The following is a 23,024-nucleotide window of genomic DNA, read 5'->3' on the forward strand; positions in this document are numbered from 1 at the left end:
CTTTTAATTAAGCACAAAGTTACATAATGGGTTATCTGTGCTCTGCCTACCACGGGTATCGAAACCCGGATTCTAGCGTTATAGGTCCGCAGGCATACCGCTGTGCCACTGGGAAGCATTTTTTGTTGCAAATACGTTCAACATTGGACATTTTAAAGGAGATTTAAAACTTAAACATTAAAAACAAAGAAAGAATTTTTGGTGCGTTTTGTGATATCTCCAATGACAAAAAGTAAAAATAATAAAAGATTGATTTATATTTTAATTGAATATTCTGTTACGACATCGGAGGTCACGTGACGCTAGTATCACGCCACAAGCTTCTCGGACGTTCACGTCCCTTCTTGAAATATCGGGAGTTTACTAGATCTCGGTAATCTTTTATATATAAGACGGTCACAACGTAACAGCAATAAGGTAATAAGTAATTGAATGTATGCGGACAGAGAATATTGTTGGGCACGTGAGACATTCGTTGTGAGTTAAGCGTTGGTTATACCGCGACTGTTGAAATTAAGTGTATTGCAAAGTTGTATTCAGAAAGAATAAACCAGTTTTATTTAAGAAAGGACTTGTATCGTTAGAGTTTCTTCGGAAATAATTTTTACGGAAAATTAACTAACGAACTGAGACGTATCAATTCCTTAAGTGACAATTCTGGTTCGTTAAATTGAAAATCATGCAACTATATCGACATATTTCGTCAGGTTTGAGGAAAATATTCAGGTTGATAAAGAGAAAAAGAACGTAATTAATAAAATTAAGTCAAACAGCAAATAACTGTCCAAAGCCTGGGTCAAATATTCAGTAAAAAGTAATGAAAGAAAATATGGGTATTTTTTCACGTCATTCATTAAAATTTTTGAATTACACTTACTTCCTGCAGCAATACTGACAAAGCTAGCACTTTTTAACAGCGTAAAAGAAAAACGATCACAAAAAGCAACTATTCGTAACTGTATAAATATATTGAACTACCAATTTCCAAGCATATTTTTTTTAGAAAGAAAAAAAAAACAGAGAAGCCTGACATAAAATATTGTCACTTACATAATATAAAACTAATTGATAACTTTTATCGTAATTCGTCTCAAATTCCAAATAATAATTTACACGGAAGTTTAGAACGACATCTGGTTGAATTTTATCTTCAGAGCATAAATATAATTACTTTTATTGTTTAAAAAACTTTATGTAAATTCGTATATTTTGTGATTACTGTTAAAATTTACATGTTAAATTTCGTCATATTTTATCAGGTGGAAGTTTAAGTTCATCAATATACACTTCTAAACTCTGCAGTGAGTAAGACTAGATGAAGTTATAACTTGCATTTACTGATGATTTAGTGATTTCAGTTAAGTTTAAAATAATGTCTCTATTACTATTTATCTTTTGTTTTAGTTTGTTACAATTCAAGTTATGATATTTAGATTTTACGTTTAGATGAGTGTTTGATATCTTGTATGCATAATTTAAAATGTATATCTTGTTTTCACTTTGTTTTATATATTAATGTATATCACTATATGCATATATATATTATTATGTTATTCAACTTACTCAGTTGTTACGAATTCAATTAAACGTTTAGTCGTCGAACTCGAAGAAAACTTCATTTTTAAAACCAATTCTATGCAATAGGACTAATATTAATAACAAATTATTATACAACAGCTAGTGATAAAAGTTACATTTTTAATATTCCCATTAGGCAGCAGTCAGCGCAAATGTTTATCACGCATTATTTTCGATTAGTTCATTACGGATTTCAAATCAGCGGTGCATATAAGTAATTTGCAATTGGAATAGGCATAATGTTACCGTTAGTAATATAGTCACTTGCAGTACAAGTTATAGATATGCTTGTGAGTGTGATGTTGCCACTATTAATATACCTGCTGTAGTCCTTTCACGTTTAAAATAATAATAAAAAAACTGCACATGCAAAACATCTTGCAAAATAGTATGATGAAATAAGAGGAAAAGTCTTTTTGGACTGTACAAAATCATAACATGTAATGATGTATATATTATATTTAAAAAGATTATGGCAGCAGATACCCATTCTTCCCACAAATCACATTTATTTAACAAATTATTAGATCATGAAAAAAGAAGGTTACAGAAACTGAGAAAGTCATTTGACCTAGTTTGCAATTATACCATTAAAATTATATACCTACTTCATGTTCCGAAAAGATAATTGAACTTTACTGTTCAACACTTTCTATGATTCTGTGTAAGAATATCATTGCTTACCTTATTGTTTCAGAATGCTGCATGTATTATAATAAAATTAAATCATGTATGTGATATGTAAATGAAATATAATGAACTTGTAATAATTGTAGTTGAGGAAATATACTCGATAACAAATGGGATTTCTCACTATAATAAAATATACTGAAATAAACATTTTTTGTTTAAGAATGTAATAAATATGAAAATATTTAGTATTAATATGATGCATATAATCTTTTGACTGTGAGAGAGAATATTCTACAGGTAGTAAAGTTTTCAAATGATAGTTTCAAGTAGTTTATTGAACCATTGGGAAAGTAAGTCACTTGAAGATAAAGATCAACCAAATTGTGAATCAAAGCTTACCATGAAATAATGACCAATAGAGAAACTGTGGTGCTCAAAACATTGTCAACTTGCACTTCTAACTTAAATAAAAGTTACAAACTACAATTAATGCACTACAGGACTTAACTTTTAAGGGACAAAAGGCTATCCCTTCCACTACAGAACAAAAAAAGGCCAGCCCTGATAATTTATTTAATTATCAAGTCTTCCATTAAACTGTATCTATCACATATAAAGGCAACCCATTTTAAAGACCAACTGTTGTATTAGAAAAGTAAAACTGTCTAAGCTGAAGACTTTATAGTGGTGAGAGCCAGGATAAATAAATGCAGAAAAAAATAAGATAGATGTAGAGAAAACCATAGTGTAGGAACGAAGTACCAAAGTAGTTTTAGGGGTTGGCTACATTCTTACTATTGGAATATTAGAAGTATAAAATATAAAACAGATGATATTAGAGCACTAGTTGGAATAAATGATTTCGATATAATGAGAATAACTGAAACTTGGTTAAGCATAAGCAATTTTGATGACAGAAATTTTTTGAAATACAGGATTATATATTATTTAATAGGGATAAAGTACTAAAGAGAGTGAGAAGAGTGGCTTTATATGTAAAATGGGAATTATATATTTTTGAGGATTTGAAAGAAAACACCAAGGAGATTAAATTTATTTAGGTTTCTGTTAGTAAATATAAGGGAAGAAGGCTTTTAGTGGAAATTTGTTACAGACCACCAGATGAAATTGAAGGAATTTGTGAGAAACTCTACAATGAGATCTTAATTATGGATGATTTTAATTTCAAGCATATAAGTTGAGAAATGTTAAGAGTCAAATCATGAGAGATACAGGTTTTTAGTAACCACTCAAATAGTTTTTTTATTAGTTATATAACCTTGTAATAATAATGATATTTTAGATTTATTATTATCTTCTAATATAGAAATGTTGAGAGGGGGGAGATTAGGGAAAATCTTGGTGCAAATGATCATTGCTCTATTAGGTTTAATTTTTAATGTATATAGAAATCAGGTATAATGAAATTTTGGATACAAATTTTGAAGGTATTCATTAATAATTATCTGTTATAAATTGGGCAACTGAACTAGTTTGAGATATTGATTAAATATGGAAAAATGTTTTAAATAAATTTATAAATATTCAAGATAGACATGTTATTAATAGAAAAAATATGGCTGCAAGTACAAAATCAGGTTGGCTCACAAAGAGTTTAAATGATAAGATTAAAGAAAAGTATTATAAATTAAAGAAGTTTAAGTTGACTATAATGACTGAAGACTTGAAGGATTATAGAAGATCAGGATAGTTGGTCAAGTAGGACATTAAGAAATGAAAGAGAGTATGTAGAAAAAAATTTTGAAAATATAAAAGTTAACAGTTAGGATATCTTTAAACACATTAAAGGTAAGCATAATGTTAGGATAGCAGTAAGGCCTTTGAGGGATGATAAAGGAAGGTTCATGTCTGATGATTATAAAATGAGTGGGTTGATAAATTTTACCTTTTCTTTAACTTTTTTAATGAAGATTTAAGCAATATTGCTCATCTTGAATAATTGCTAGATGGAAACAAGTTTGAACAAAATGATTACACTAATTCTGAGTGATAAGGCTCCTTAGCTGGATAATACTCTTACGACAGCGGAAGTCACGTGACACTGGTAATACGTCATGAGTTGCTAGAAGGATCATTACTGTTCCTGACAACTCTAGTGTTTGCCAGATGCCCTCTATTTTAGTATATAAGTCTGGCAAATAAAGCAGAGTGACGGCATATATAATAGCAGATTGAAGAGAGATATAGAGACAGATAATTGAGTCAAGTGAGCTTTAGTGACTGATAGTAAAGTGCGTGAATTGTTGTGAATTATAGCATGTGTTTAAGTTAAAGTGACTGTGGAAATTCTGTGTATTGCAAAGTTGTATTGAGAAAGAATAAACTAGTTTTATTTAAAGAAAGGACTTGTATCGCTGAAGTTCCTCGGGGAGAATTTATACCGGAAATTAACAAACGAACAGAGACGTAACAATACTTTTCCAAGGGTTTTGGAAGAGGTTAAAGATTGGATATGTGAGTCACTTGCTACAGTTTTTTATAAATCCTTAAATAGTGGACTGCTGCCTGAATGTTGGGTGTTATTCCTCTTTTCAATGGAGTTGATAAAATTAATCCAGGTTATTATAGATTTATTAATGACATACCAGTGGTGGAAAAAGCTTTTAAAAGTGTGATGAATAATGATTTACAAAGTCATTTAACAAAGTTTGAATTTTTTTTTGATAATCAATATAATTTTCCTAAGTGAAAATCTTGCTCTGCTAATCTTTTGACATTCTTTGAAGAGGTTGCTATTTATGCAGGTGTGTTTTTGGCATATCTGGATTTTCAAAAAGTATTTAACAAAGTGTCACATAAAAAGTTTATTAAAAAATATATCTCTGTAGGTGTGGGGGATAGGTTGGCTTCTTGGTTAGAAAAATGGCTGGATATAAGCTAAGAGGCTTATAAATTGAGTTCAGTTAAACTGGATACGATATGTTTTATAATTTGGTGTGAAGACAAATTAGTCTATAAATATAATATAATTAAATATAATTAGTTCTTAAATGTTAGGCTTAACAGTAACAGTGTTAACAATAGGCTACTGGTACTTGGTATTCAGTATTTATTTTCAGGCTGTGAGAAAAATACAATGGTTAAGACCAGTGTAGAAATTAAACATTCACAATTTGTTAGATGTAATGGGTGCAATGAGTGGGCTTTATTTGAAAAGTTGAGACTGGCATGTACTTTTAAGGAAGCTAGTAATGGAGATGTGCAATTTGTATGTTGAGTTTGTAGGTTATAGGAGAAGTTGGAGGTTATCATAATTAATGTAGAGGCAATAGATGAAGAGAAGTGTAGACTGTAGGAAATGGTAGCAGGATTTCAAGAAAAGCTTAAACTTTTACATGCAAGGAATACATCAGTTAACAATGACTTTCAGGAAGTTAGAAAGGGATAGTTGAGCTAAAAGTAGTGAATTTAATTGTAATAAGCCTATTCTATTGAGCAACAAATTTCAAGCCTTAGTTTCTGCAGACAAGTAACTATTGGAGGAAAGGAAAACAAAAGGGTCAGAGAAGGATGTGAATAATAAGGAGGTTATAGTTATAGGTGATTCCTTGACAAGGCATGTGGATAGGATAGTGTGTGAGGTAAATGTGGAGAAAAGAATCAGATTATGCTACCCAGGAGCACAGGTGAAGTATATAACTGACAGAGGTGGGGATATAATAAAGGGGCTAGCAGAGATGCAGTTTTTGTGGTGCAGGTAGGGGCTAATAATGTAAGGAAAGGTATGTCAGAGGAGCTAATTAATAAGTACAAAGGGTTGATAAAGGCATTTAAAGGAAAAGGCCATAACTTAATTTTGTCAGGGATATTGCCCAGAATTAACTGTGGGAAAGAAGTTATAAATAGGTCACTTGGGCTAAATGCTAGGCTTAATTTAGTATATAAGGATGAGCAGATTGGACTTGTGGGATCAATTTAGTGGAAAAAAGGGAGCTTTTTGGAATAGATGGTTTACATTTAAATAAGATAAGGGATGGCTTGTTTGCTAAGGCTATTAACTCGGCTGTAAGGGAAGTTTTAAACTAGGACTAGATAGTGGTGAGGGCCAGGATAAACTAAATGCAAAAAGAATAAGAAGCAGAGAAAAGTTTAGCATAGGAAATGAGTATAGAAGTAGTAATAAGGGTAGGCTTAATTGTTACTGTTGTAATGCTAAGTAAAAGAAATAAAATAGATGACTTTAGAGTGCTGGTAGGAATGGAGGATTTTGATATAATAGGAATAACTGAAACATAGTTAAACCTAGATGATTTTTATGACAGAAATTTCTTTGAAATACAGGTTTACAGACTATTTAATAGGGATAAAGTCCTAATGGGGGAGGTGTCTTTATATGTAAAATGTGAGTTAGATCCTGTTGAAGTTGAGGATGTCAAACGTAATGGCAATGAGATTCAATCCATTTGGATTTCTATTAGTGGGTACAAAGGGAAACAAACAGTTGATAGATGGAAACAAGATGACTGCATTAATTCTGAGCTGGTTAAGAAAAAATTGGAAAGTTTAAAGAATGATAAGGCTCCTGGGCCTCATAATATTTCCCCAAGGGTTTTGAAGGAAGTTAAAGATTTGCTACTTAAGAGAATTGGTAGAGTTGCTACATCATCTTTTTTTTATATACTTAATGGTGAGCATGGTAAGACTAGGGGATACAAATACAAAATTGGGCAGGGTAAGGGTCGTTTTCATCTAAGTCAGTTTTATTTTTCTAATAGGTTGTTTCACCTTTGAAATGGATTGCCCTTAGATGTGGTGGATGCAGTAGATTTAAGGGTGTTTAAGGAAGGCTTAAAAATTATTTAAATTATAAGGGCTGGCTTTGACTTCCTTGTAAGTTTAGTTTAGATTAGTGGATGGAATAGGCTAGATGGAGCAGTAGTTCCCTTGTTGTCTTTAAATTTTCTTATGGTATGGTAAGACTGGACTGGTTTGTTCATGTAGGTTTTGCCTTATCATTCCACAACTTTATCCTTTGGAGGTGTTTTATCAAAGTCCTTAATCAGTTTAAACACCATTAGGTCTGACATCATCTATGGGTAACTTATTGTAATGAGTTAATACAGTTTTCTTGTTATTAGTATACCAACATATAAAAGTATTATAAGTTTATTAATTATTGGTTATAAATAACAAATATACAGGTAAAACATATTCTAAGTTCAAGATCACACCTTCTTTGTTAATGGATCAGAAACTTGTAAAATGACATTGTTACAAATTACTCATTGATGATGCTACTTCCTGGTAAGTTAAATTATCTTTGAAATGATGGTTCTTTTTATTCAAATAAATGGCATCACTGATTACAAGTGAAACAAAAAGAAAATATAGAGATATTTGTTGGTTATAACGACAAGCTAGAATATTTTGTTTTAGTCTTACAAAATAATTCTAACTCATAATAAATATCTTGTTATATGAAATGGGTAATCAGTCTACAGAAGCTGTTACAATTTCAGTCCTTTACATAGATACAATTAAAATTTGTTGAAGCACAATTATAATGTATTTACCATGGACATTGATAAGGACAAGAATAAGATACTAGAACTTTTAATATGAATTGTTATCTTACTTAGATGTATGGTGCTTTACTAACCACAAATAATCTAAAATACTTTAGGTGTTCCAATAATAAATAACAAGGGGTGAGTAACAGACTATGTATCTAAATCAAGCAGTGCTTACATTCCACTACTATGTGAGACCTACTTTATTTGTTTTGCTTTTCCAAGCAGCACTGAACGGCTGTGGATTTGGCTAAACTTGTGTTATAGCAGGTGTAGTGAATGAAGGAATATATTAGGCTTATACATCATTTTTTCTTGCTAAAATTCATGTTTTAATGAAGTAACAAATACTTGTTGTTGTTGGAGTAAAATGTTGTTTGTTCTTTTTTTGAGTAAATAATCAAAAGCTGTTTATCACTAATATTTCATATGCCTGTTATTATAATTAGCTAGGAAACTTAAATACAGCTTTTAAGTCTGAATATCTGGGTTTCTGATATGTTAACTAGTAATGTGTTTTTGGAGTTGTGTAAATGTAAGTAGCTGTGAAATTATGAAATATTTAACATGTTCATAGCGATTATCAAATAAAACTAAGCATCTAATGATATCTATATGTAGTAAAATATGACACTAACATTGTTTTATTAACTAGTGTGTGTGTGTATATATAGGTTTTATCAAAAAACAACAAAAATGTTGCATAAGTCAAAAGATCACAGGCTATAATGTGAGATATTGGAGGGGACTGCAGAACTAGGTCCTACATTGCAGTAGGGATATTCATGTTTACCAGTCTTAACCTCTGTTTGCTAGTTTCACATGTTAAAGAATAAAAAATAAACAAAAAAATATGAATATAAAAAAGTAAGGAGAGCAAGATGGTGGTGCTCAAGTCTACAGTGTCCCGAATTTCATTGCGTCACACAGTCGTGAGATGATGACTGCTCTCCAAAGGAATATAAAAGAAAGGAAAAATTTAAATAAGGTCCTACCATCAGGAGTAAGCAAAATAACATTACCTTCTGATGTTGACATTCCAACCCCCATCATTAGTTAATTAGTATTATAGTAGACAAATTATACTTGTATCAAAATGTAAAAACTCAATCATGTTATATAAACTTGTATAACTTCTCAACTTCTTTAAGTCCACTGTAACTACTAATTTTCAAACTTGATCTACTCTTTATGAAAGCTTTTGTATTTTTATGCAATAATGGTGTTCATACATGCATGAAAACAGTGCCAAGTTGTTTAAACAATATTATTAAAAGCTAAAAATATTTATTGGACATTTCAAGTGAAATGTTTTTAATCAGTATTTCAACATTAATCATGAAATACTATAATTTATTACAGATTGTACAGAATCTGAGCAGTTGTGAAGTTATGATACTTATAACAATAGAATATGGCATATTAACAATCGGAGATTATTCATGATTAATTATTTTAATTTCCACATCTATATAATGTGTCTCTACTTCAGAAATAGAATTTTTGTTAATTTGTAGTTCTACTGGATAAATAATTGTTATAAAATTATCTATCTTACAATTATATATACTAGTTAAATCATATATATATACATATATATAAATTAAAGCAGAAATTTCCATATTTATGAAATTTTCAAAAAACTTATTTTCATAAATAAAGATCTAAATTTGCTATACAAGTAGAATAGTTGGCTCCCATTCGATCTCCTAATACTTGTTTAAATAACTGATTATTGAAAAAAATATAATAATTATAAATATAGAAAAATAAATATTTTATATTTTTGGAGGTAACATTTCTTTCTTTAAGTACAGTATTGTTCTGTTAATGAATTCATAACTGAATTTAAATCTCTCAATAGAATTGCCATATATGGAATGGTAAAATCAAATGGTTGAATAGTTTTCACTTGTTCACAGTTATTTAAGTATTCTAAAATGGATTGACTATTTTTTATTGTCTAAAAAGTATGTTTATTGTTCTTGCTATTTATATTTTTAATTCTATCAAGTAAAATATTGAATAATTTATCTAATAAAATGGCTGGTTATTTAATAATTGTTTTCACTGAACTGAAAATTAACCTAAATTTAATATGAGATTTATGCAGTTTAGGAATAGCATACAGGAAGGATAAATCTAAAAAATTAATTTGGTTTAGAATGAAATTTTATATAAGTTTTAATGAAATTATTATTTCCTGTACCCTTAGATTGATTAAGAAGTTTAAATGTTTATGTACTACATATTAATTTCATTTATCATACGTAGTGCATAAAAAGTTTTACAAATAAACCCAAAATTACAGTTAGCTTTATCTATGGGAAAAGTGACATATTTTCTATGCAGTTCTTGGATCTTATTTCTTAATTGATAAAATGTTATATCTATAGGAAATTTAATTTATATGAGATAATTTAAATCTTATTTTATTAAGTACATAAAACTTCCATTCTAGAACCATCTAGGTGGAGAAGATGTAATATGTATTCATCAATATTGTTTTAAATAGATCTTAGAATATTTTGCTTATTACATTTTGTGGCAATTCTGTATTTAGATACTTTTTTAAGAATTTTACACAGTAGTTTGTCTTTTCCAATTTCTAAATTACCAGTAATAATAGGTTTATGAAAAGTATCAATAAGTATAATATTTTTACATTCACAAGATAAATTAGTTACTCGATCTATATTTAAATTTGTTAAAAAAAACTTAAATAATAGTTGTCCAATCCGTAAGTTAAGACAGTGAATCTTAAAATCTGGAAGTATGCTTTCAAAAAATGTTTTTGTGGATATATTTTTATACACAAGTGTCATAAAGTTTTTTTTTAATATTCTTAAAGCTTTGTTGGAGATTTGGATTATTCTGGTAGAGAAGAGCTTTTGTTTTGAAAAATGTGAAATTCCAACCAAAATTATAGTGAAGTATTTTTTATCTTAGTTGCAAAAGGAACTTTGAATACATAATAAGCTAAAGTTCACTTTGTATTTTAGATAATATCCTTCATCATAAATCATGCCTGTGTAATTTAATTATAAATTAAGTAAACACTAATTGTTTTTAAAAGCTGAAGTTTAAAGCAGTGATGTTTACTTAATTAACAGAGAAGTGATTAAAAGAATCAGTAATGATTCTTCATTCACCAAAAACAAGTTGAGAAAGTCCATAAAATTTCTCTTTGTCAAATATTGCTTTTGTACATTGAGCATTGTTCACATAATTTCTTTTTTCTCTCTCTTAGGCAGGACAGTTAAGCAAGAACAGTGTGTTTAACCTACTAGTTAGGCCCTTTTGATAGTTCTTTTATGAATCAAGATGGATTCCAGGTTGTTCGAGGAAAAAGGAAGAGGAGGAAGAATAGATTTTTTAATGTACAACATGCTTCACAGTCTTTTCTACTATCACATGGACTTAATGATAACAACATATCAGACCTTGATTTAGCACTTGCAAAGATAGTAGAGTATCAGAAAGAAATAACTGATTCAGACTTTTATATAAGGCTCGTAAATCAACTGGAAAATGTGCTACAGCCAAAAAATATTCAACAGACTGTATGTTGTTTAGGATGTGAAGAAAACCGACTAACAGCTTTAAATTTAGACAGCTTTCATATAGTTTGTTATGGACTTGGAAACTTCAGCTCATGTGTTTCATCTCAATACCAATTGGCTTTGTTACTGGGTTTAAAAGCATGGTTTAATATTGACAATGTTTTACTTTATGATCCTATGTTCAGTTCTTCAGAAATACAGCTGTTGAAGAAAGCAGGCTGTGAAATAATTGTTAAGAATGAAGAAGGTAAAAGAAGTGTGAAGACAAAAACTTTATTTTATATGCCTCATTGTGGTAAACCCTTATACAATAGTGTATTGTGGGCAAACTGGTCTCCTGATCACCTTCCTCTAGTAGTCATTCTTGGAAACAGCTTCAACACAATGATGTGTAACACCCCTGTAAAATGGCTGGAGGACAGTGTCCCATATATTGTGAAAGTTTTACCATTTAAACAAGAAACTATGATAGAGAATGACTTTAGGATTAATGATATATTTAATGACATTGCAGTCCACAGCTTTAACAGAGAAAAATTACTCCAGGAGCTGTCAGATTTTTGGGAAGAAGCTACTGAACCTTCTTACAATTCAGATGACGAGATTATATGTAGTTCCCAAATGAAGTGAACCTAAATAGAGGAGATAATGTAAATTGAAATTATAGTTACGATAAGATAAGAATGTTTTCTTGTTGTAGGATTAATAAATAATAATACTATTATTTTATATTTAATGTACATGCAGTATCTGTAAATGCAGGTTTTCAAAAAACTATATTATTAAGCTGAATGAAGAATATTGTCAGCAAGATGTAGGTTTTTAATTGACCTGAATTTGTTATATCAATTTTGCTGAGTACTCGCATGTCACTAGTTTGACATAATGTAAAATTCCTGGAAAGCTTAGAAGATTGAGGGAAGTGATAGTTATCTTTATTAAATGAATGTTTGCAAATTACTATAATTCTGAATTTACTGCATGCATCTATACAAAGTGTGGCAAGCTTTTAGTAAAATGCGTAAGTCTGTCACACAAAAAATCAGATGTGTTACAAAAGTCTTTATACTCAAGACATGTCGTGAATTGCCTATATCAGTCTGACTCAGACTCTGACCACTCAGTGTTCAAGGTGATGTTTGTTTGAAGAATAAAAATATTTTTGTCCATCATATAGTTTGCATATTGCATTTCAATAACCTCTAGAGCCTCCAAAATGCATATCTACAGCTTTTTCAGTATCCTTGTTTATTGCATCTGATAGTTACTCTCCTCTACCATGAACTGTTGCTAAGTTGGCAGTATAGGATAAAATAATTAGGTGATAACTCTGACATCAAATACATGATACCATGTTGAATTATACTCTGTAAAAAGTTGAGACATGCACATTTTGACCTTTACCCCCTTCACATAGGATTCGAAAAATAACATTATGGATGCCTTTAAAATCAAGAGTTATGATCAAACTTGTATAAAAAAAAGTATTTTGGTACTGAAATTTCTATGGTTTTCACCCATATTAATTTGTGTTCAAATATATATTTACTTTGTTAGTTAAAGTCCATATATAATTGTAGTTTGATAAATGGATACAGTTGCATAGATTTTCATAGAAACTTAGAAGACAACTTACCACAGTAACACCTCCTTTTCTTAATCTGTCATCACCCATATTCAGTTTTATGTATATATGTGTATATACATATGTGACTTTCTTTATATTTTTAATGTAAAAATGATGAGACTTTCTAAACATTGTTACACTACACACATTTTGTGTGGGGTTATTTGAAGTTTCAGCTGGATTAACTTTTAAAGATTCTAACGTAAAATATTAAAATGTACAGTAAATAAACTTAATTTTACACAACATCAACAGAAGGTGACTGTCCTTAACATGTGAGGATTACTATTTTCATAGTTGTGTGTCATGCTCAGGTAAAACTGAGTTAACCTTAGTGCATTGGGATAGTTATGCTAAATAAGAGGAGGTTCATCAAGATATTTGTTATAAAGTAGTACTTGAATCTCTGAGAAACTGAGTTTGTAAGATACTACTAAAAAAGTTTAATTTACAAATGAACAATCATGATAATACCACACTAGATGAGAATACCCTTCCTTCTTTTGTTTAAAATCCCTAATGATGACATTAGATGCAAATTGCATTCCGTGCTTTGTGGAAGGCAATAATTGACTCATTTAACTGACTAAATACTTGTATCTTTAAATTCAAAGCCAAAACTATATTAAAAACTGGAAATTTTCTAATTCAGTGTTTTTTATCTCTCTTCTTGAGCAAAAATCCTAAAACAAAATAGTCCATGTACACTGTCGGACAGTTCCTACACAAAAATTACTGTAATCAAGCTAGGCAACTGGGTATTGCAAACCAAACATATATAAAAAAGTGGAAATGTGTCCTATTTCAGGGGCCCCTTTATCCCCTTTTTTTGGTGAAAATCCTAAAACAAAATAATTCAGGTACACCATTGGACAGTTTCTAGTTACTGTATCAAAGGTTATGGTAATCAAGCTAGCTGGCACTGGGTGATGGATGTTAACATACATATACATACACATACGTAATGATCCATTTTTATACTAATATACAGACAGGAGAGGGTTGTTTATACTGGATTATGACTCCTTTTAAAATTATTAGGCTCACATAGTTTACCAAACTGTCTAAATTTAAAGTTCTTTACTTCATAGGAAACTTCAGATTTACTCAGGTGCAGATACTCCTCAAGTAGCATTGTGCGAAATTAAAAAAAAATTATTCAGAGTGACCAGCTCCACTCATATGACTGAACATTGTCATTCAAGTGTATGAGAGGTTGTGACTTTGATATGGATTTTGACATACCATTGACTGACACAGATGTCTCAATTGGTGCACAACGTGCAGCATTACAACCAATCCTTCATAGGTAGAATAGGTGTGACCTCAATAGAAAGACAAGGAACAAAGGCAGCTTTGAACAACATTAACTTAATGATTTTCTTGATCATGTGTTATGTGAAAACTGCACATACTCAAAAATAACTGATAAATCTAGAATAGTTATCAAAAATAAGAAGGTTGATATACACAAGATATTTATATACGAAACTTGTGTAAGACGTTTTTCTAGGTTTTATATAACAGTTTTAATAAGATATGCAATTATTTGACATATTTTTGAAATCCTATGATAATGACAAAAAAAATTATAATCTGACTCTCCAATCACGGATAAACAAGTGTATATTGATATCACAGAAACTGGAAATGAAAACAACTCTCTACTTCTGAAAGTGGTGTATTGTAGCTGAAAGTACGTTGAGTTGTATTCGAAAAAAAAACCCTGAAAAAGAAAAAGGTTTCACATCACACAGGGCCAGGCTTGGTCCAATGTCAGGTGTGCCAGACTGATGGTCCATAGTTTGTACTGTAAATGCCACACACTTTCAGTTGTTGATGTATTATAAGTGTAACTTAGTTCACAATCAGTCAAAGTCCTTGTGGTGGCAGGTTTTACTCACTGACTGCCTACCTTCTCATCAGATGGCCTGATATGGTTTGGTGATTAGGGTATTAGACTCGCAACCTGCGGATCACGGGTATGACACTGGTAACTAAACATGCTCACCCTTTTAACTGTAGAGATATCATAATGTGATAGTCAATCCCACTATTCGCTGGCAAAAGAGTAGCTCAAAAGTTTGCGATGGGTGGTGTTGACTAGCTGCCTTCCCCCTAGTCTATCACTTTAAAATTTGGAATGGCTAGCTGTAATAACTCTGACAGCCAGTGTATGAGTCATATACACACACAAGACTAAAAGTACTCGTCATAAGTAATATAAACATAAGATAAAAGATTCGCAGGTAGTATAAAAGCTTACATAAAAGAAAATAAGCCACCGTACTAAGAAAACTACAACAAAAAAGACCTCTAGACTAGGTTTGGCCATTTCATCCTAAGCTTAAGTTATATTCTGCAATTTTTAAAGAATAACAAGTGATTCCAAGGTCAGCAGTATATTTCATCATTGAAAGTCTCCAAATACCATAATAAACATGGGGGCAAATGGCTTTGTAAATTTACCTTTAGTATTGAGGCACAGATTGGTCCTGTGGTAGAGCTCTGAATTTGGAAGCTGGTTCAAATGTGCGAGATATCACAAAATATTCTTGCAGTTGTAGGTGTGATATAAGAGTGACAGCCAACCACTTAGCATGGGAGGTAGGGTGGTGCTAACTAGCTGCTTTACCTCTAGCCAAAATTGAGGATGGTGGCAGATAGCCTTAGTAGCTTTGGCATAAATACAGTACCTTTAGTATTTCAGACTAAAACTTGAAAATATAATGTTTTTCATATCAGGCAAATGGTAGAACTGTCTATGTAGGGATGGCTTGGATTGTTCAACGGAATTGTATTTTAAATATCTCATCAATAGGCCACCAGAACTTTAAAATACTGTATAGTGTTTCCTTTTATAACAATATCTATGTAATGACTGAATCACAAGTTCTGGGAATGTTTGTAAATATCATAGCAAAAAGTTTCAATTTCTAGTTCTTTCTTCTGCTTCTTTTTAATTACATGATCATTCAGAAACCAAGATCTTCTGCTTCTTTTTAATTACATGATAACTCAAAAACCAAGATCTTCTGGTGTCGAACAATTTCATTGAGGTGACTGTTTCAAATGGAGTATCCACTTTTGTAAGTATTATTAGCTAATAGTAATTAAAAAAAATCATAATTCTCATGTAAAAGCTGTTATCATTACCCCTTGAAATTAGCTTTTTTACAGAAATATGCTGTTCTTATAAAAAGCTTAAGTACAGGGTGAAACAGGAATTACCAGCCAGTAATAGATGAGCAATAAATATTACAGTTGGAACCTCACTGTATTCAGAACTGGTTAGAGTTGGGGTTATTTTAGATGGAAATTCCTTAAATATATATTTCAAAATAATGCTTGCAGGTACAACAAGAGTTACAAGAAATAACATAAGAATAAATAAGCTATTTGTCTTCTTCCCTGTAAACCAATTTCAGCAAAAAAACATTGGTCTTTCTTAGCAAGTTAATCAGTATTAATGAGATGATTAAATGAAGAGTATAAAAATGCAAGTCTTAAAAAGTTTTAATACTTTCTGTAGAGATTCAAAGAAAAAAAAGACTAGGGGTAATAACCTTCCTGTGTCTATTGAAACACTGCATTAAAAAAACTTTTCATAAAGGAAGTAAATGTAGGGGTGGCTAATATCAAATTTTCAAAAACAATGCAAACAAGGTAGTAGGAATGGAACTTTCATCATCCTCACATAATAGCACAGACAAGAATCAATATGGAGCAATATGTATATGTCTATTCAATCACAAATGAGTTTAATTAATCAAGATATTTTACAAACAATCAATATTTGAAATATTTTATTATCAAATCATATGTTTTAATTCTGCTGTAATTTTCACCTGTAGAGCCCCTCTTTCAAGTTCCCAGATAAGTTAGCGGCAAGTTATCGAATTCACAACGCTAAAAATTCGTGATTCGATTCCTTACAATGGGAAGAAACATTGCAGTTAGCTCATTGTGTAACCTTTGTAAACCACAACCCACCCCCTTTCAAGGAATAATAATTCTTACCTGAGCCTTTTATTACAAGACTCACATATGCTATCACTGCATGGATAATCGAATTTTGAGTAGTCCAAAAATGTTGACTTTATTCAACTACTGTCTTAATAATGCTACTTATTTTAATAATAGGTCAGATATCACCAATAATAAGAAATTACCAAAATCAAGAATAAAATGAATCGTTCAATTTGGACGTTTTTTTTTGTTTTTTTTTAAGGAGGTAGACCTTCACACCTGATTATGTTCTCTCTATTTACTGAACTGGGTCATTCAACTATGGTGCCACATGCACTTCTTTATGGGAAAGATTCTTGTAACGAGCAATATATTATATAAAAATAGATAACAATATTTTCCACTGACAAGTCAGATGATGCCATATTCATAGAGCGAATTACCATCAGTCACGAAGGTAGTACTTGAATTCTGAGAAGAATGTCACTGTTGTTTTTGTATATAACGCTATGTTTTCTTAGACTTGGGCAACTTTTTAGCGGGATTAAGACTAACAATTGAGTCAGGATGATTAAAACTTAGATTAGGTTTGCAACCCGGTAGCGCAGCGGAAAGTCTGGGGGGCTTTAACGATAAAAATCAGGTTTTGATACTTGTGGTGAGAAAAGCACAGACAGTCCATGTGTGACTTTGCACCTAAAAACAAAAATATATCAGACTTGCAGATATAGTTAATACATTTGATGATTTCAACATAGAGATTGATTTGCTAACTCTCCAGTAAAATAGCCCAAATGATACTATTGGTTCTAAAACTTGATTGTGAATTTTGAGCTTAGATTATTACGCTTTGTTTTTCTTGTGTTTAGTCTCTTTCTTTGCTTGAAATTCAGTCAATGTCGGACATTTCAGATTTTCATTCCACAGAACACTTACTTGCGAGCCTCATGTTTTCCTACAGCTTATACCCCATTATTACTCAAAGGAAAATCAGTAAACCTGAGAATACTACACATGTAGTTATATTATTTTCGGTAACCAGATATTTGAAAGTTCATAATCGATTATGTGTTAATCGTTTTGCTTAGGTAGCTTTTCGTTATGAACCGCTTTAAGATATTACACATTGTCAGATTTGAACGTGCCATATCTCATTGTTCTTTCTATCCTTGTCCTGTACGAACAAGTTTTCTCTTCAACCCAGCAACCAGTTGAAGTCAACTTAAAGTAAGAAGCCGGCCAGTTGGTGACAAACATGTCCACTTTAGTGAATAGAAGATTTGATTTTTTTACTCACTTGTGTTTATTTGTTTTTTCCATTTGTTGTCGATCTTCGATTAATCCTGAATTTTCGCGGATAATCTTTAACTATGTGGCGGATATCACTGAACCCGAATATAACAAAGGACGAACTATCTACCAAAATTAGATATCCGGGATAAATTCAGTATCCTCACTTGCACTTTAAACAATTAATTGTTACAACGAAGAGTTCATTTTTCTTGATAAACATAAAAACATTAACGAATAATTGGAATTATCTTGAAAAATCACATCAACAGTAATTTGTATTTAGTCAAATTTATCTCAAAATTATTTTGTTTCATTCCGAAAAACAAAATCCTCTAGCAATAAGCTATTTAATTTAAGTTTAAAACCTCTTGGAGAATAAAAGAAAATTCTACAATGTGTTATTTTTATTACAATGTGTTGTTCTTAAATATCTATCTCGTCAACTTCGTTTTGGAACACCATCTTCGAGATTCCCGGTGGCTCAATTGTAAGTTTTTGAGAGCTTGTAACGCTACAAATCCATGTTAGATATTCGCAATGGGTACAGCACAGATAGCCATTGTGTAGCTTTATGCTTAACAACATGGAGATAAAGAAAGCATAAAAAGAGTCACCACTTTAAAATGTCAAAATAGTTTGAAAAACAATTTTAACACTGAAACTATTAATTATTTACAACGTAGTTGTTTAAATAAGAGGTTTAATATTTCCTGCAAAAATATGTATATAAATAGCTTCTTAAAAAGTTTATACATTTTCCAAGGGCTGTTAAACATTATTTTATGATTAACCAGTTTGGAATTAAATATATTTTAATATAACTATGAATGGACAACATAAAGAATCATTATTAGTAGTATACATTATAATCATTTGTACCTAGTCTGTTGGTTTTATGCTTAAAATACTGTCGTTAAGGTGTCATTCCAATCCCCATGAAATACTTTGTCACAGAGATCGTAAGACCCCTAATTCTAAGTAAACAGCATTCCTCCATTTAACTCGGACCCTTTAAGTGTAAATATTTTCTGATTTATTGAACATTAATTATAGGATTTCTTTAATAAATTACGTAAGTTATGCAGTTAATAGTGGCATCTTACAATCAGCCCCTCAGTAGCACAGCGGTATGTCTGCAGACTGACAACGCTAAAAACCGGGTTTCGATAACTGTGGTGGGCAGAACACAGATAGCCCATTGTGTAGCTTTGCGCATAATTACAAACAAATCTTTCAATGAAGCTGTCGCCATCTAGTGGGTTATGGTGAAAAGCAATGTCCTTAAAATTCTAAGAAGTAAAATGTTTCCTTTCCGATAGAACACTTGTGCTGCTAGTCTAATACGTATCTTGCTATACAGACAAGATCTGACAAAACCTTATTTTATATACTATGTTTCAAATGTTCCATTTATTAAAGGTGTTTTGATTTCAAATCGAAGTATACTACATTCAAGTAAAATTTTTCTATAGCCATCAAATGCTTTTACTGTAATTATGTTATGTAACACTCTTCATGACACATCGTAACACAGATTTAGACACATCCATATAGTTGCGTGATTCTTCAATGATTTTTTCATACATACATTTAGTAATATGTCCATTTTGACTGTGTTGTAATATCTAGAACAACCATATGGCTCATGTTTCATTTTACGAACAAACGAGAAACTGTTGAGCTCATAATTATAATTAAAAGGTTAATTCTATCAGTACTCCATTAGTATTAGGGTAGCAGCTTCCTGCTATATCGTCTCTTGTAAACCCCGACTTTAATAAACATAATATTGTATTAAAAGTAATAATAGTTGAACAAATATAATCAATTATATTTATTGATAATATTTAATTCTAATTTATAAGCTTATATTCAACTCAACCTTGGTAAGTAGCTTAGAATTAAATTCATGTATTCTGGTATCTACTACTGAAGTTAACTCTGGACGTAAGCTATTTTCATTAGAAATTTTTTGTGACGTAATTTACACTTCTATGCTCGTTTACTTTTGAGACCTTAATGATTTCGTTAAACACAGCTTCTTTATATAATTGCAGAAGAAGATAGAAACCTATCACTTAATGCTGAAGTACAAACAAATACCTGCTAGTTCCTTAATGGACGTTTTCTTCTCTTTCATTTTTACGAAAGATTAAAAAAAAAACAAGTTAAAGAAAAGCACTTGGTCAAAGCTGCAGCTACAAAAAGCTTAATTTCTTTCCCGATGTTGTCAAATGAAATTTATATTCTGTCTCCATTTTGCGGCCTAAACAAAACACTGGACATTTTATTCAGTGCTCAAGCGAGTGTTACAAATTTAATGTACTATATCTGCGTTTATTAGTTTCAACAAATTTCATGTGTAAACTTAGTTCTACTTGTAAAAGTGTTGTCACTCTTCTTCTTCTTCTTCTTACTGTTTTTTTTTTTTTGCCAAATTTCAGTTACTTATATATTGACAAGATTTCAAAACAGGTTTGAAAAAAAAAATTAATCTGATTAATCCAGGATATCTGCTCTTTTGTAACTTCAAGTTAAAAGTTTACAGTGGGTTTAAAATACTGAAGAATAAAATAAAATAAGAAAGTAAGGCAGCTTTAACTGTTCTTGTTTAAGAGAAAGTTAAGACGGGAAGGCTGTACTTGATTCAAGGCTTTCATGGACTGGAACTGCCTTGGAAGTTTTTGAACGACGTTTTGAGCTGCCAGCATATTGCATAAAAACATTAAACTTTTTCTTTTCTCTTTTAAATAAAGTAAAACAGATTTAAACAAAATAAATCCGAACTAAGATTTCAAATTGGAGAGTTTAATTGTTATTCTGCATTAAACAAAATCATTTTTAGGTTCAATGTTTGATTATTAGACAGTATAAATTTGATAATAACTTTAAAATTAAGTACATAAAACACACTGAGTTTTGAATTAACTATTGAAACAGCTTTTACGAAAACTGCATAAGTCACGCTATATTATACCGTAAGTTTATATTTAAAAAAGTTTTTGCTGCTAACGTATCAAACGGTTTTGGTTGTACTACTATATAAAATAATCAAAATTTATCATCAAAGTGAAAGCAGCTGTGGTGCTTATACATAAAAGAAAATAATATAAAAATACTTACTAAAATAGACTGTGCAGAGTGAAATATATTTGTATAACAAGATTTAACCAGCTTTTATTCTTACACTGTATGAAATATAATATTTGTTTATTTTAGAAAATTCCAAAGTACTTCTTCAAATAGTCAATATTGATGTATTTTATTAGTTCCATAGTTATTTTCCAAATTACTAATTCAACTACAGATAAAGCAGCAAAACATTTTTTTTACTTAACTGACACGGGCATTTTGAACATCCCATAAATCTCATTCAACTTATTAATTGAGCTGTTTGGAACTACTGTTGATTATTTATTAAAGATTAACACAACTATTTCTATACCGTTAGAAAATTATTATTCAAATGGTTGCAAAATTGATTCCCTGTTATACCATAAACATTTTTCAGATGGTCAAAAAGATCTTTCTTCTCTTGAGGCGGCAAAAAACAAGACTGGGCAGCATTGAAATTCTGAAAGCAGTAATCAAATTCTGTAACACTGTGAACCAAAACCTAACAGTTGTAATACTAATGCGTGTACATGTGTGTGTTAACAAAACATATTCAGAATTAAATGTTTACGAATAGTAAAAAAAAAATCATTTACTCCGAAGAATAAAATAGATTAAAATAACATTATTTTATATAATATAATAATAACGCACTGACAACAAATATCCCCGCGGTGGACACGGCAGATAACAGCCTAGTGTGATTTTACTACAAACGAATTATTACATTTTGGCCACTAGATGGTTAATAATTGAATAACCCATAACTTTAAACTGGAATATACACTGAATATATGATATTAAATCGTATGAACTTAAGATTTATTTTAAATAATGTACAATTTATATAAAATGCGCATTATGAATACAAAATTAAAATAATCCATTGATGAATTTTTAGGAGTATTTGTCCTTCCAAAATTAAACATGTTTTTTGCACCTTTTTCATATACACAAAGTATTAGCTATTAATATAATTATTATTTTTATTGTGTTCATTTTAACCTCGAGGTATAATTGGAAGTTATAATGTATAGTAATGCTACCAAATTTTATAATAGGTATTTGTTTATATAGGTCATAGCTGATTTTGAATTATAGCGATAATGAATTAGCCATTTTTCTATTGTTCTGTTTACTTACTGCTCGAACAATATGGAAATCCTTCAGTCCTTTTTTTTGGAGCAAACGGTATTCGTCATCTAATGTCGTTCCAGTGAATAAAGGATCGTCTGTGTTGATTGAGAAATCTGCGCTGTCTTCGGCAAGCCTACAAAGATTGATGCAATTAATTTAAAATGAGAAGAATTTCAAAAACTTCGGTAAAACAATATATTTGTCTTGTCTGTGCCAAATATCTTAAGGCTATATGTCGAAGCCCCTAATTTTGAGCTGCCAACCAAAGGGAAATCAACCGACTGGCACCACCTATTGCTAACTCTTGGGATACTCTTTACTAGTGTAAAGTGGGACTGATCGTCAGATTATAACGCCACTCAGTTGAAAGGGCGAGCATGATTGGCATCGGGGTTCCTGCGACCCGCAGATTGCGAGTCCTGACCCTTACCACCAAAATATTCCAAGGTCTAAAGAAATATGAAAGTAGTTTTATGGTGCTTGCATAGATATATTTGTAATCGTATCAATCTTTTAGATATAGTATACAAAGCATGAGGGGTTACGGTGGGCCTGTGTTCAATATAGATGTTTTTGTGT

At 30.8% G+C, this 23,024-nt stretch overlaps 2 protein-coding genes across 5 annotated transcripts in view; one reads left to right on the forward strand and one right to left on the reverse strand.

The window, feature by feature from the left end:
• The first annotated feature begins 1,147 nt into the window (after positions 1–1,147).
• Positions 1,148–12,477, forward strand: LOC106467122 (SRR1-like protein). 2 transcript variants are annotated; one of them, XM_013927440.2, is made up of 2 exons: positions 1,148–1,358; positions 10,993–12,477. In XM_013927440.2, the coding sequence occupies exon 2, from the start codon at positions 11,057–11,059 to the stop codon at positions 11,933–11,935; it is 879 nt and encodes a 292-aa protein (XP_013782894.1). In that variant the 5' UTR covers positions 1,148–1,358; positions 10,993–11,056; the 3' UTR covers positions 11,936–12,477. The 2 variants fall into 2 exon arrangements, with proteins under 2 accessions (XP_013782894.1, XP_022250958.1); XM_022395250.1 differs by having other exon boundaries at positions 1,148–1,301.
• Positions 12,478–21,434: 8,957 nt separating this feature from the next.
• Positions 21,435–23,024, reverse strand: part of LOC106467123 (adenosine deaminase-like) — a 28,281-nt gene continuing 26,691 nt past the window's right edge. For all 3 annotated transcript variants that reach the window (XM_022395252.1, XM_022395253.1, XM_022395254.1), the window contains exons 7-8: positions 22,452–22,578; positions 21,435–21,768 (exon numbers count right to left, since the gene is read on the reverse strand). In XM_022395252.1, coding sequence (XP_022250960.1) covers positions 21,634–21,768; positions 22,452–22,578 — 262 coding nt within the window. In that variant the 3' untranslated portion in view covers positions 21,435–21,633. The remainder of the gene's footprint in view (positions 21,769–22,451; positions 22,579–23,024) is intronic.

This window comes from Limulus polyphemus, unplaced genomic scaffold, assembly GCF_000517525.1.
Source record: "Limulus polyphemus unplaced genomic scaffold, Limulus_polyphemus-2.1.2 Scaffold2495, whole genome shotgun sequence".
Taxonomy (NCBI): Eukaryota; Metazoa; Arthropoda; class Merostomata; order Xiphosura; family Limulidae; genus Limulus; species Limulus polyphemus.

What these genes read in the sequence shown, in the direction of transcription:
- LOC106467122 (XM_013927440.2), top strand. Translation starts at nt 11,057, where the DNA reads ATGAATCAAGATGGATTCCAGGTTGTTCGAGGAAAAAGGAAGAGGAGG.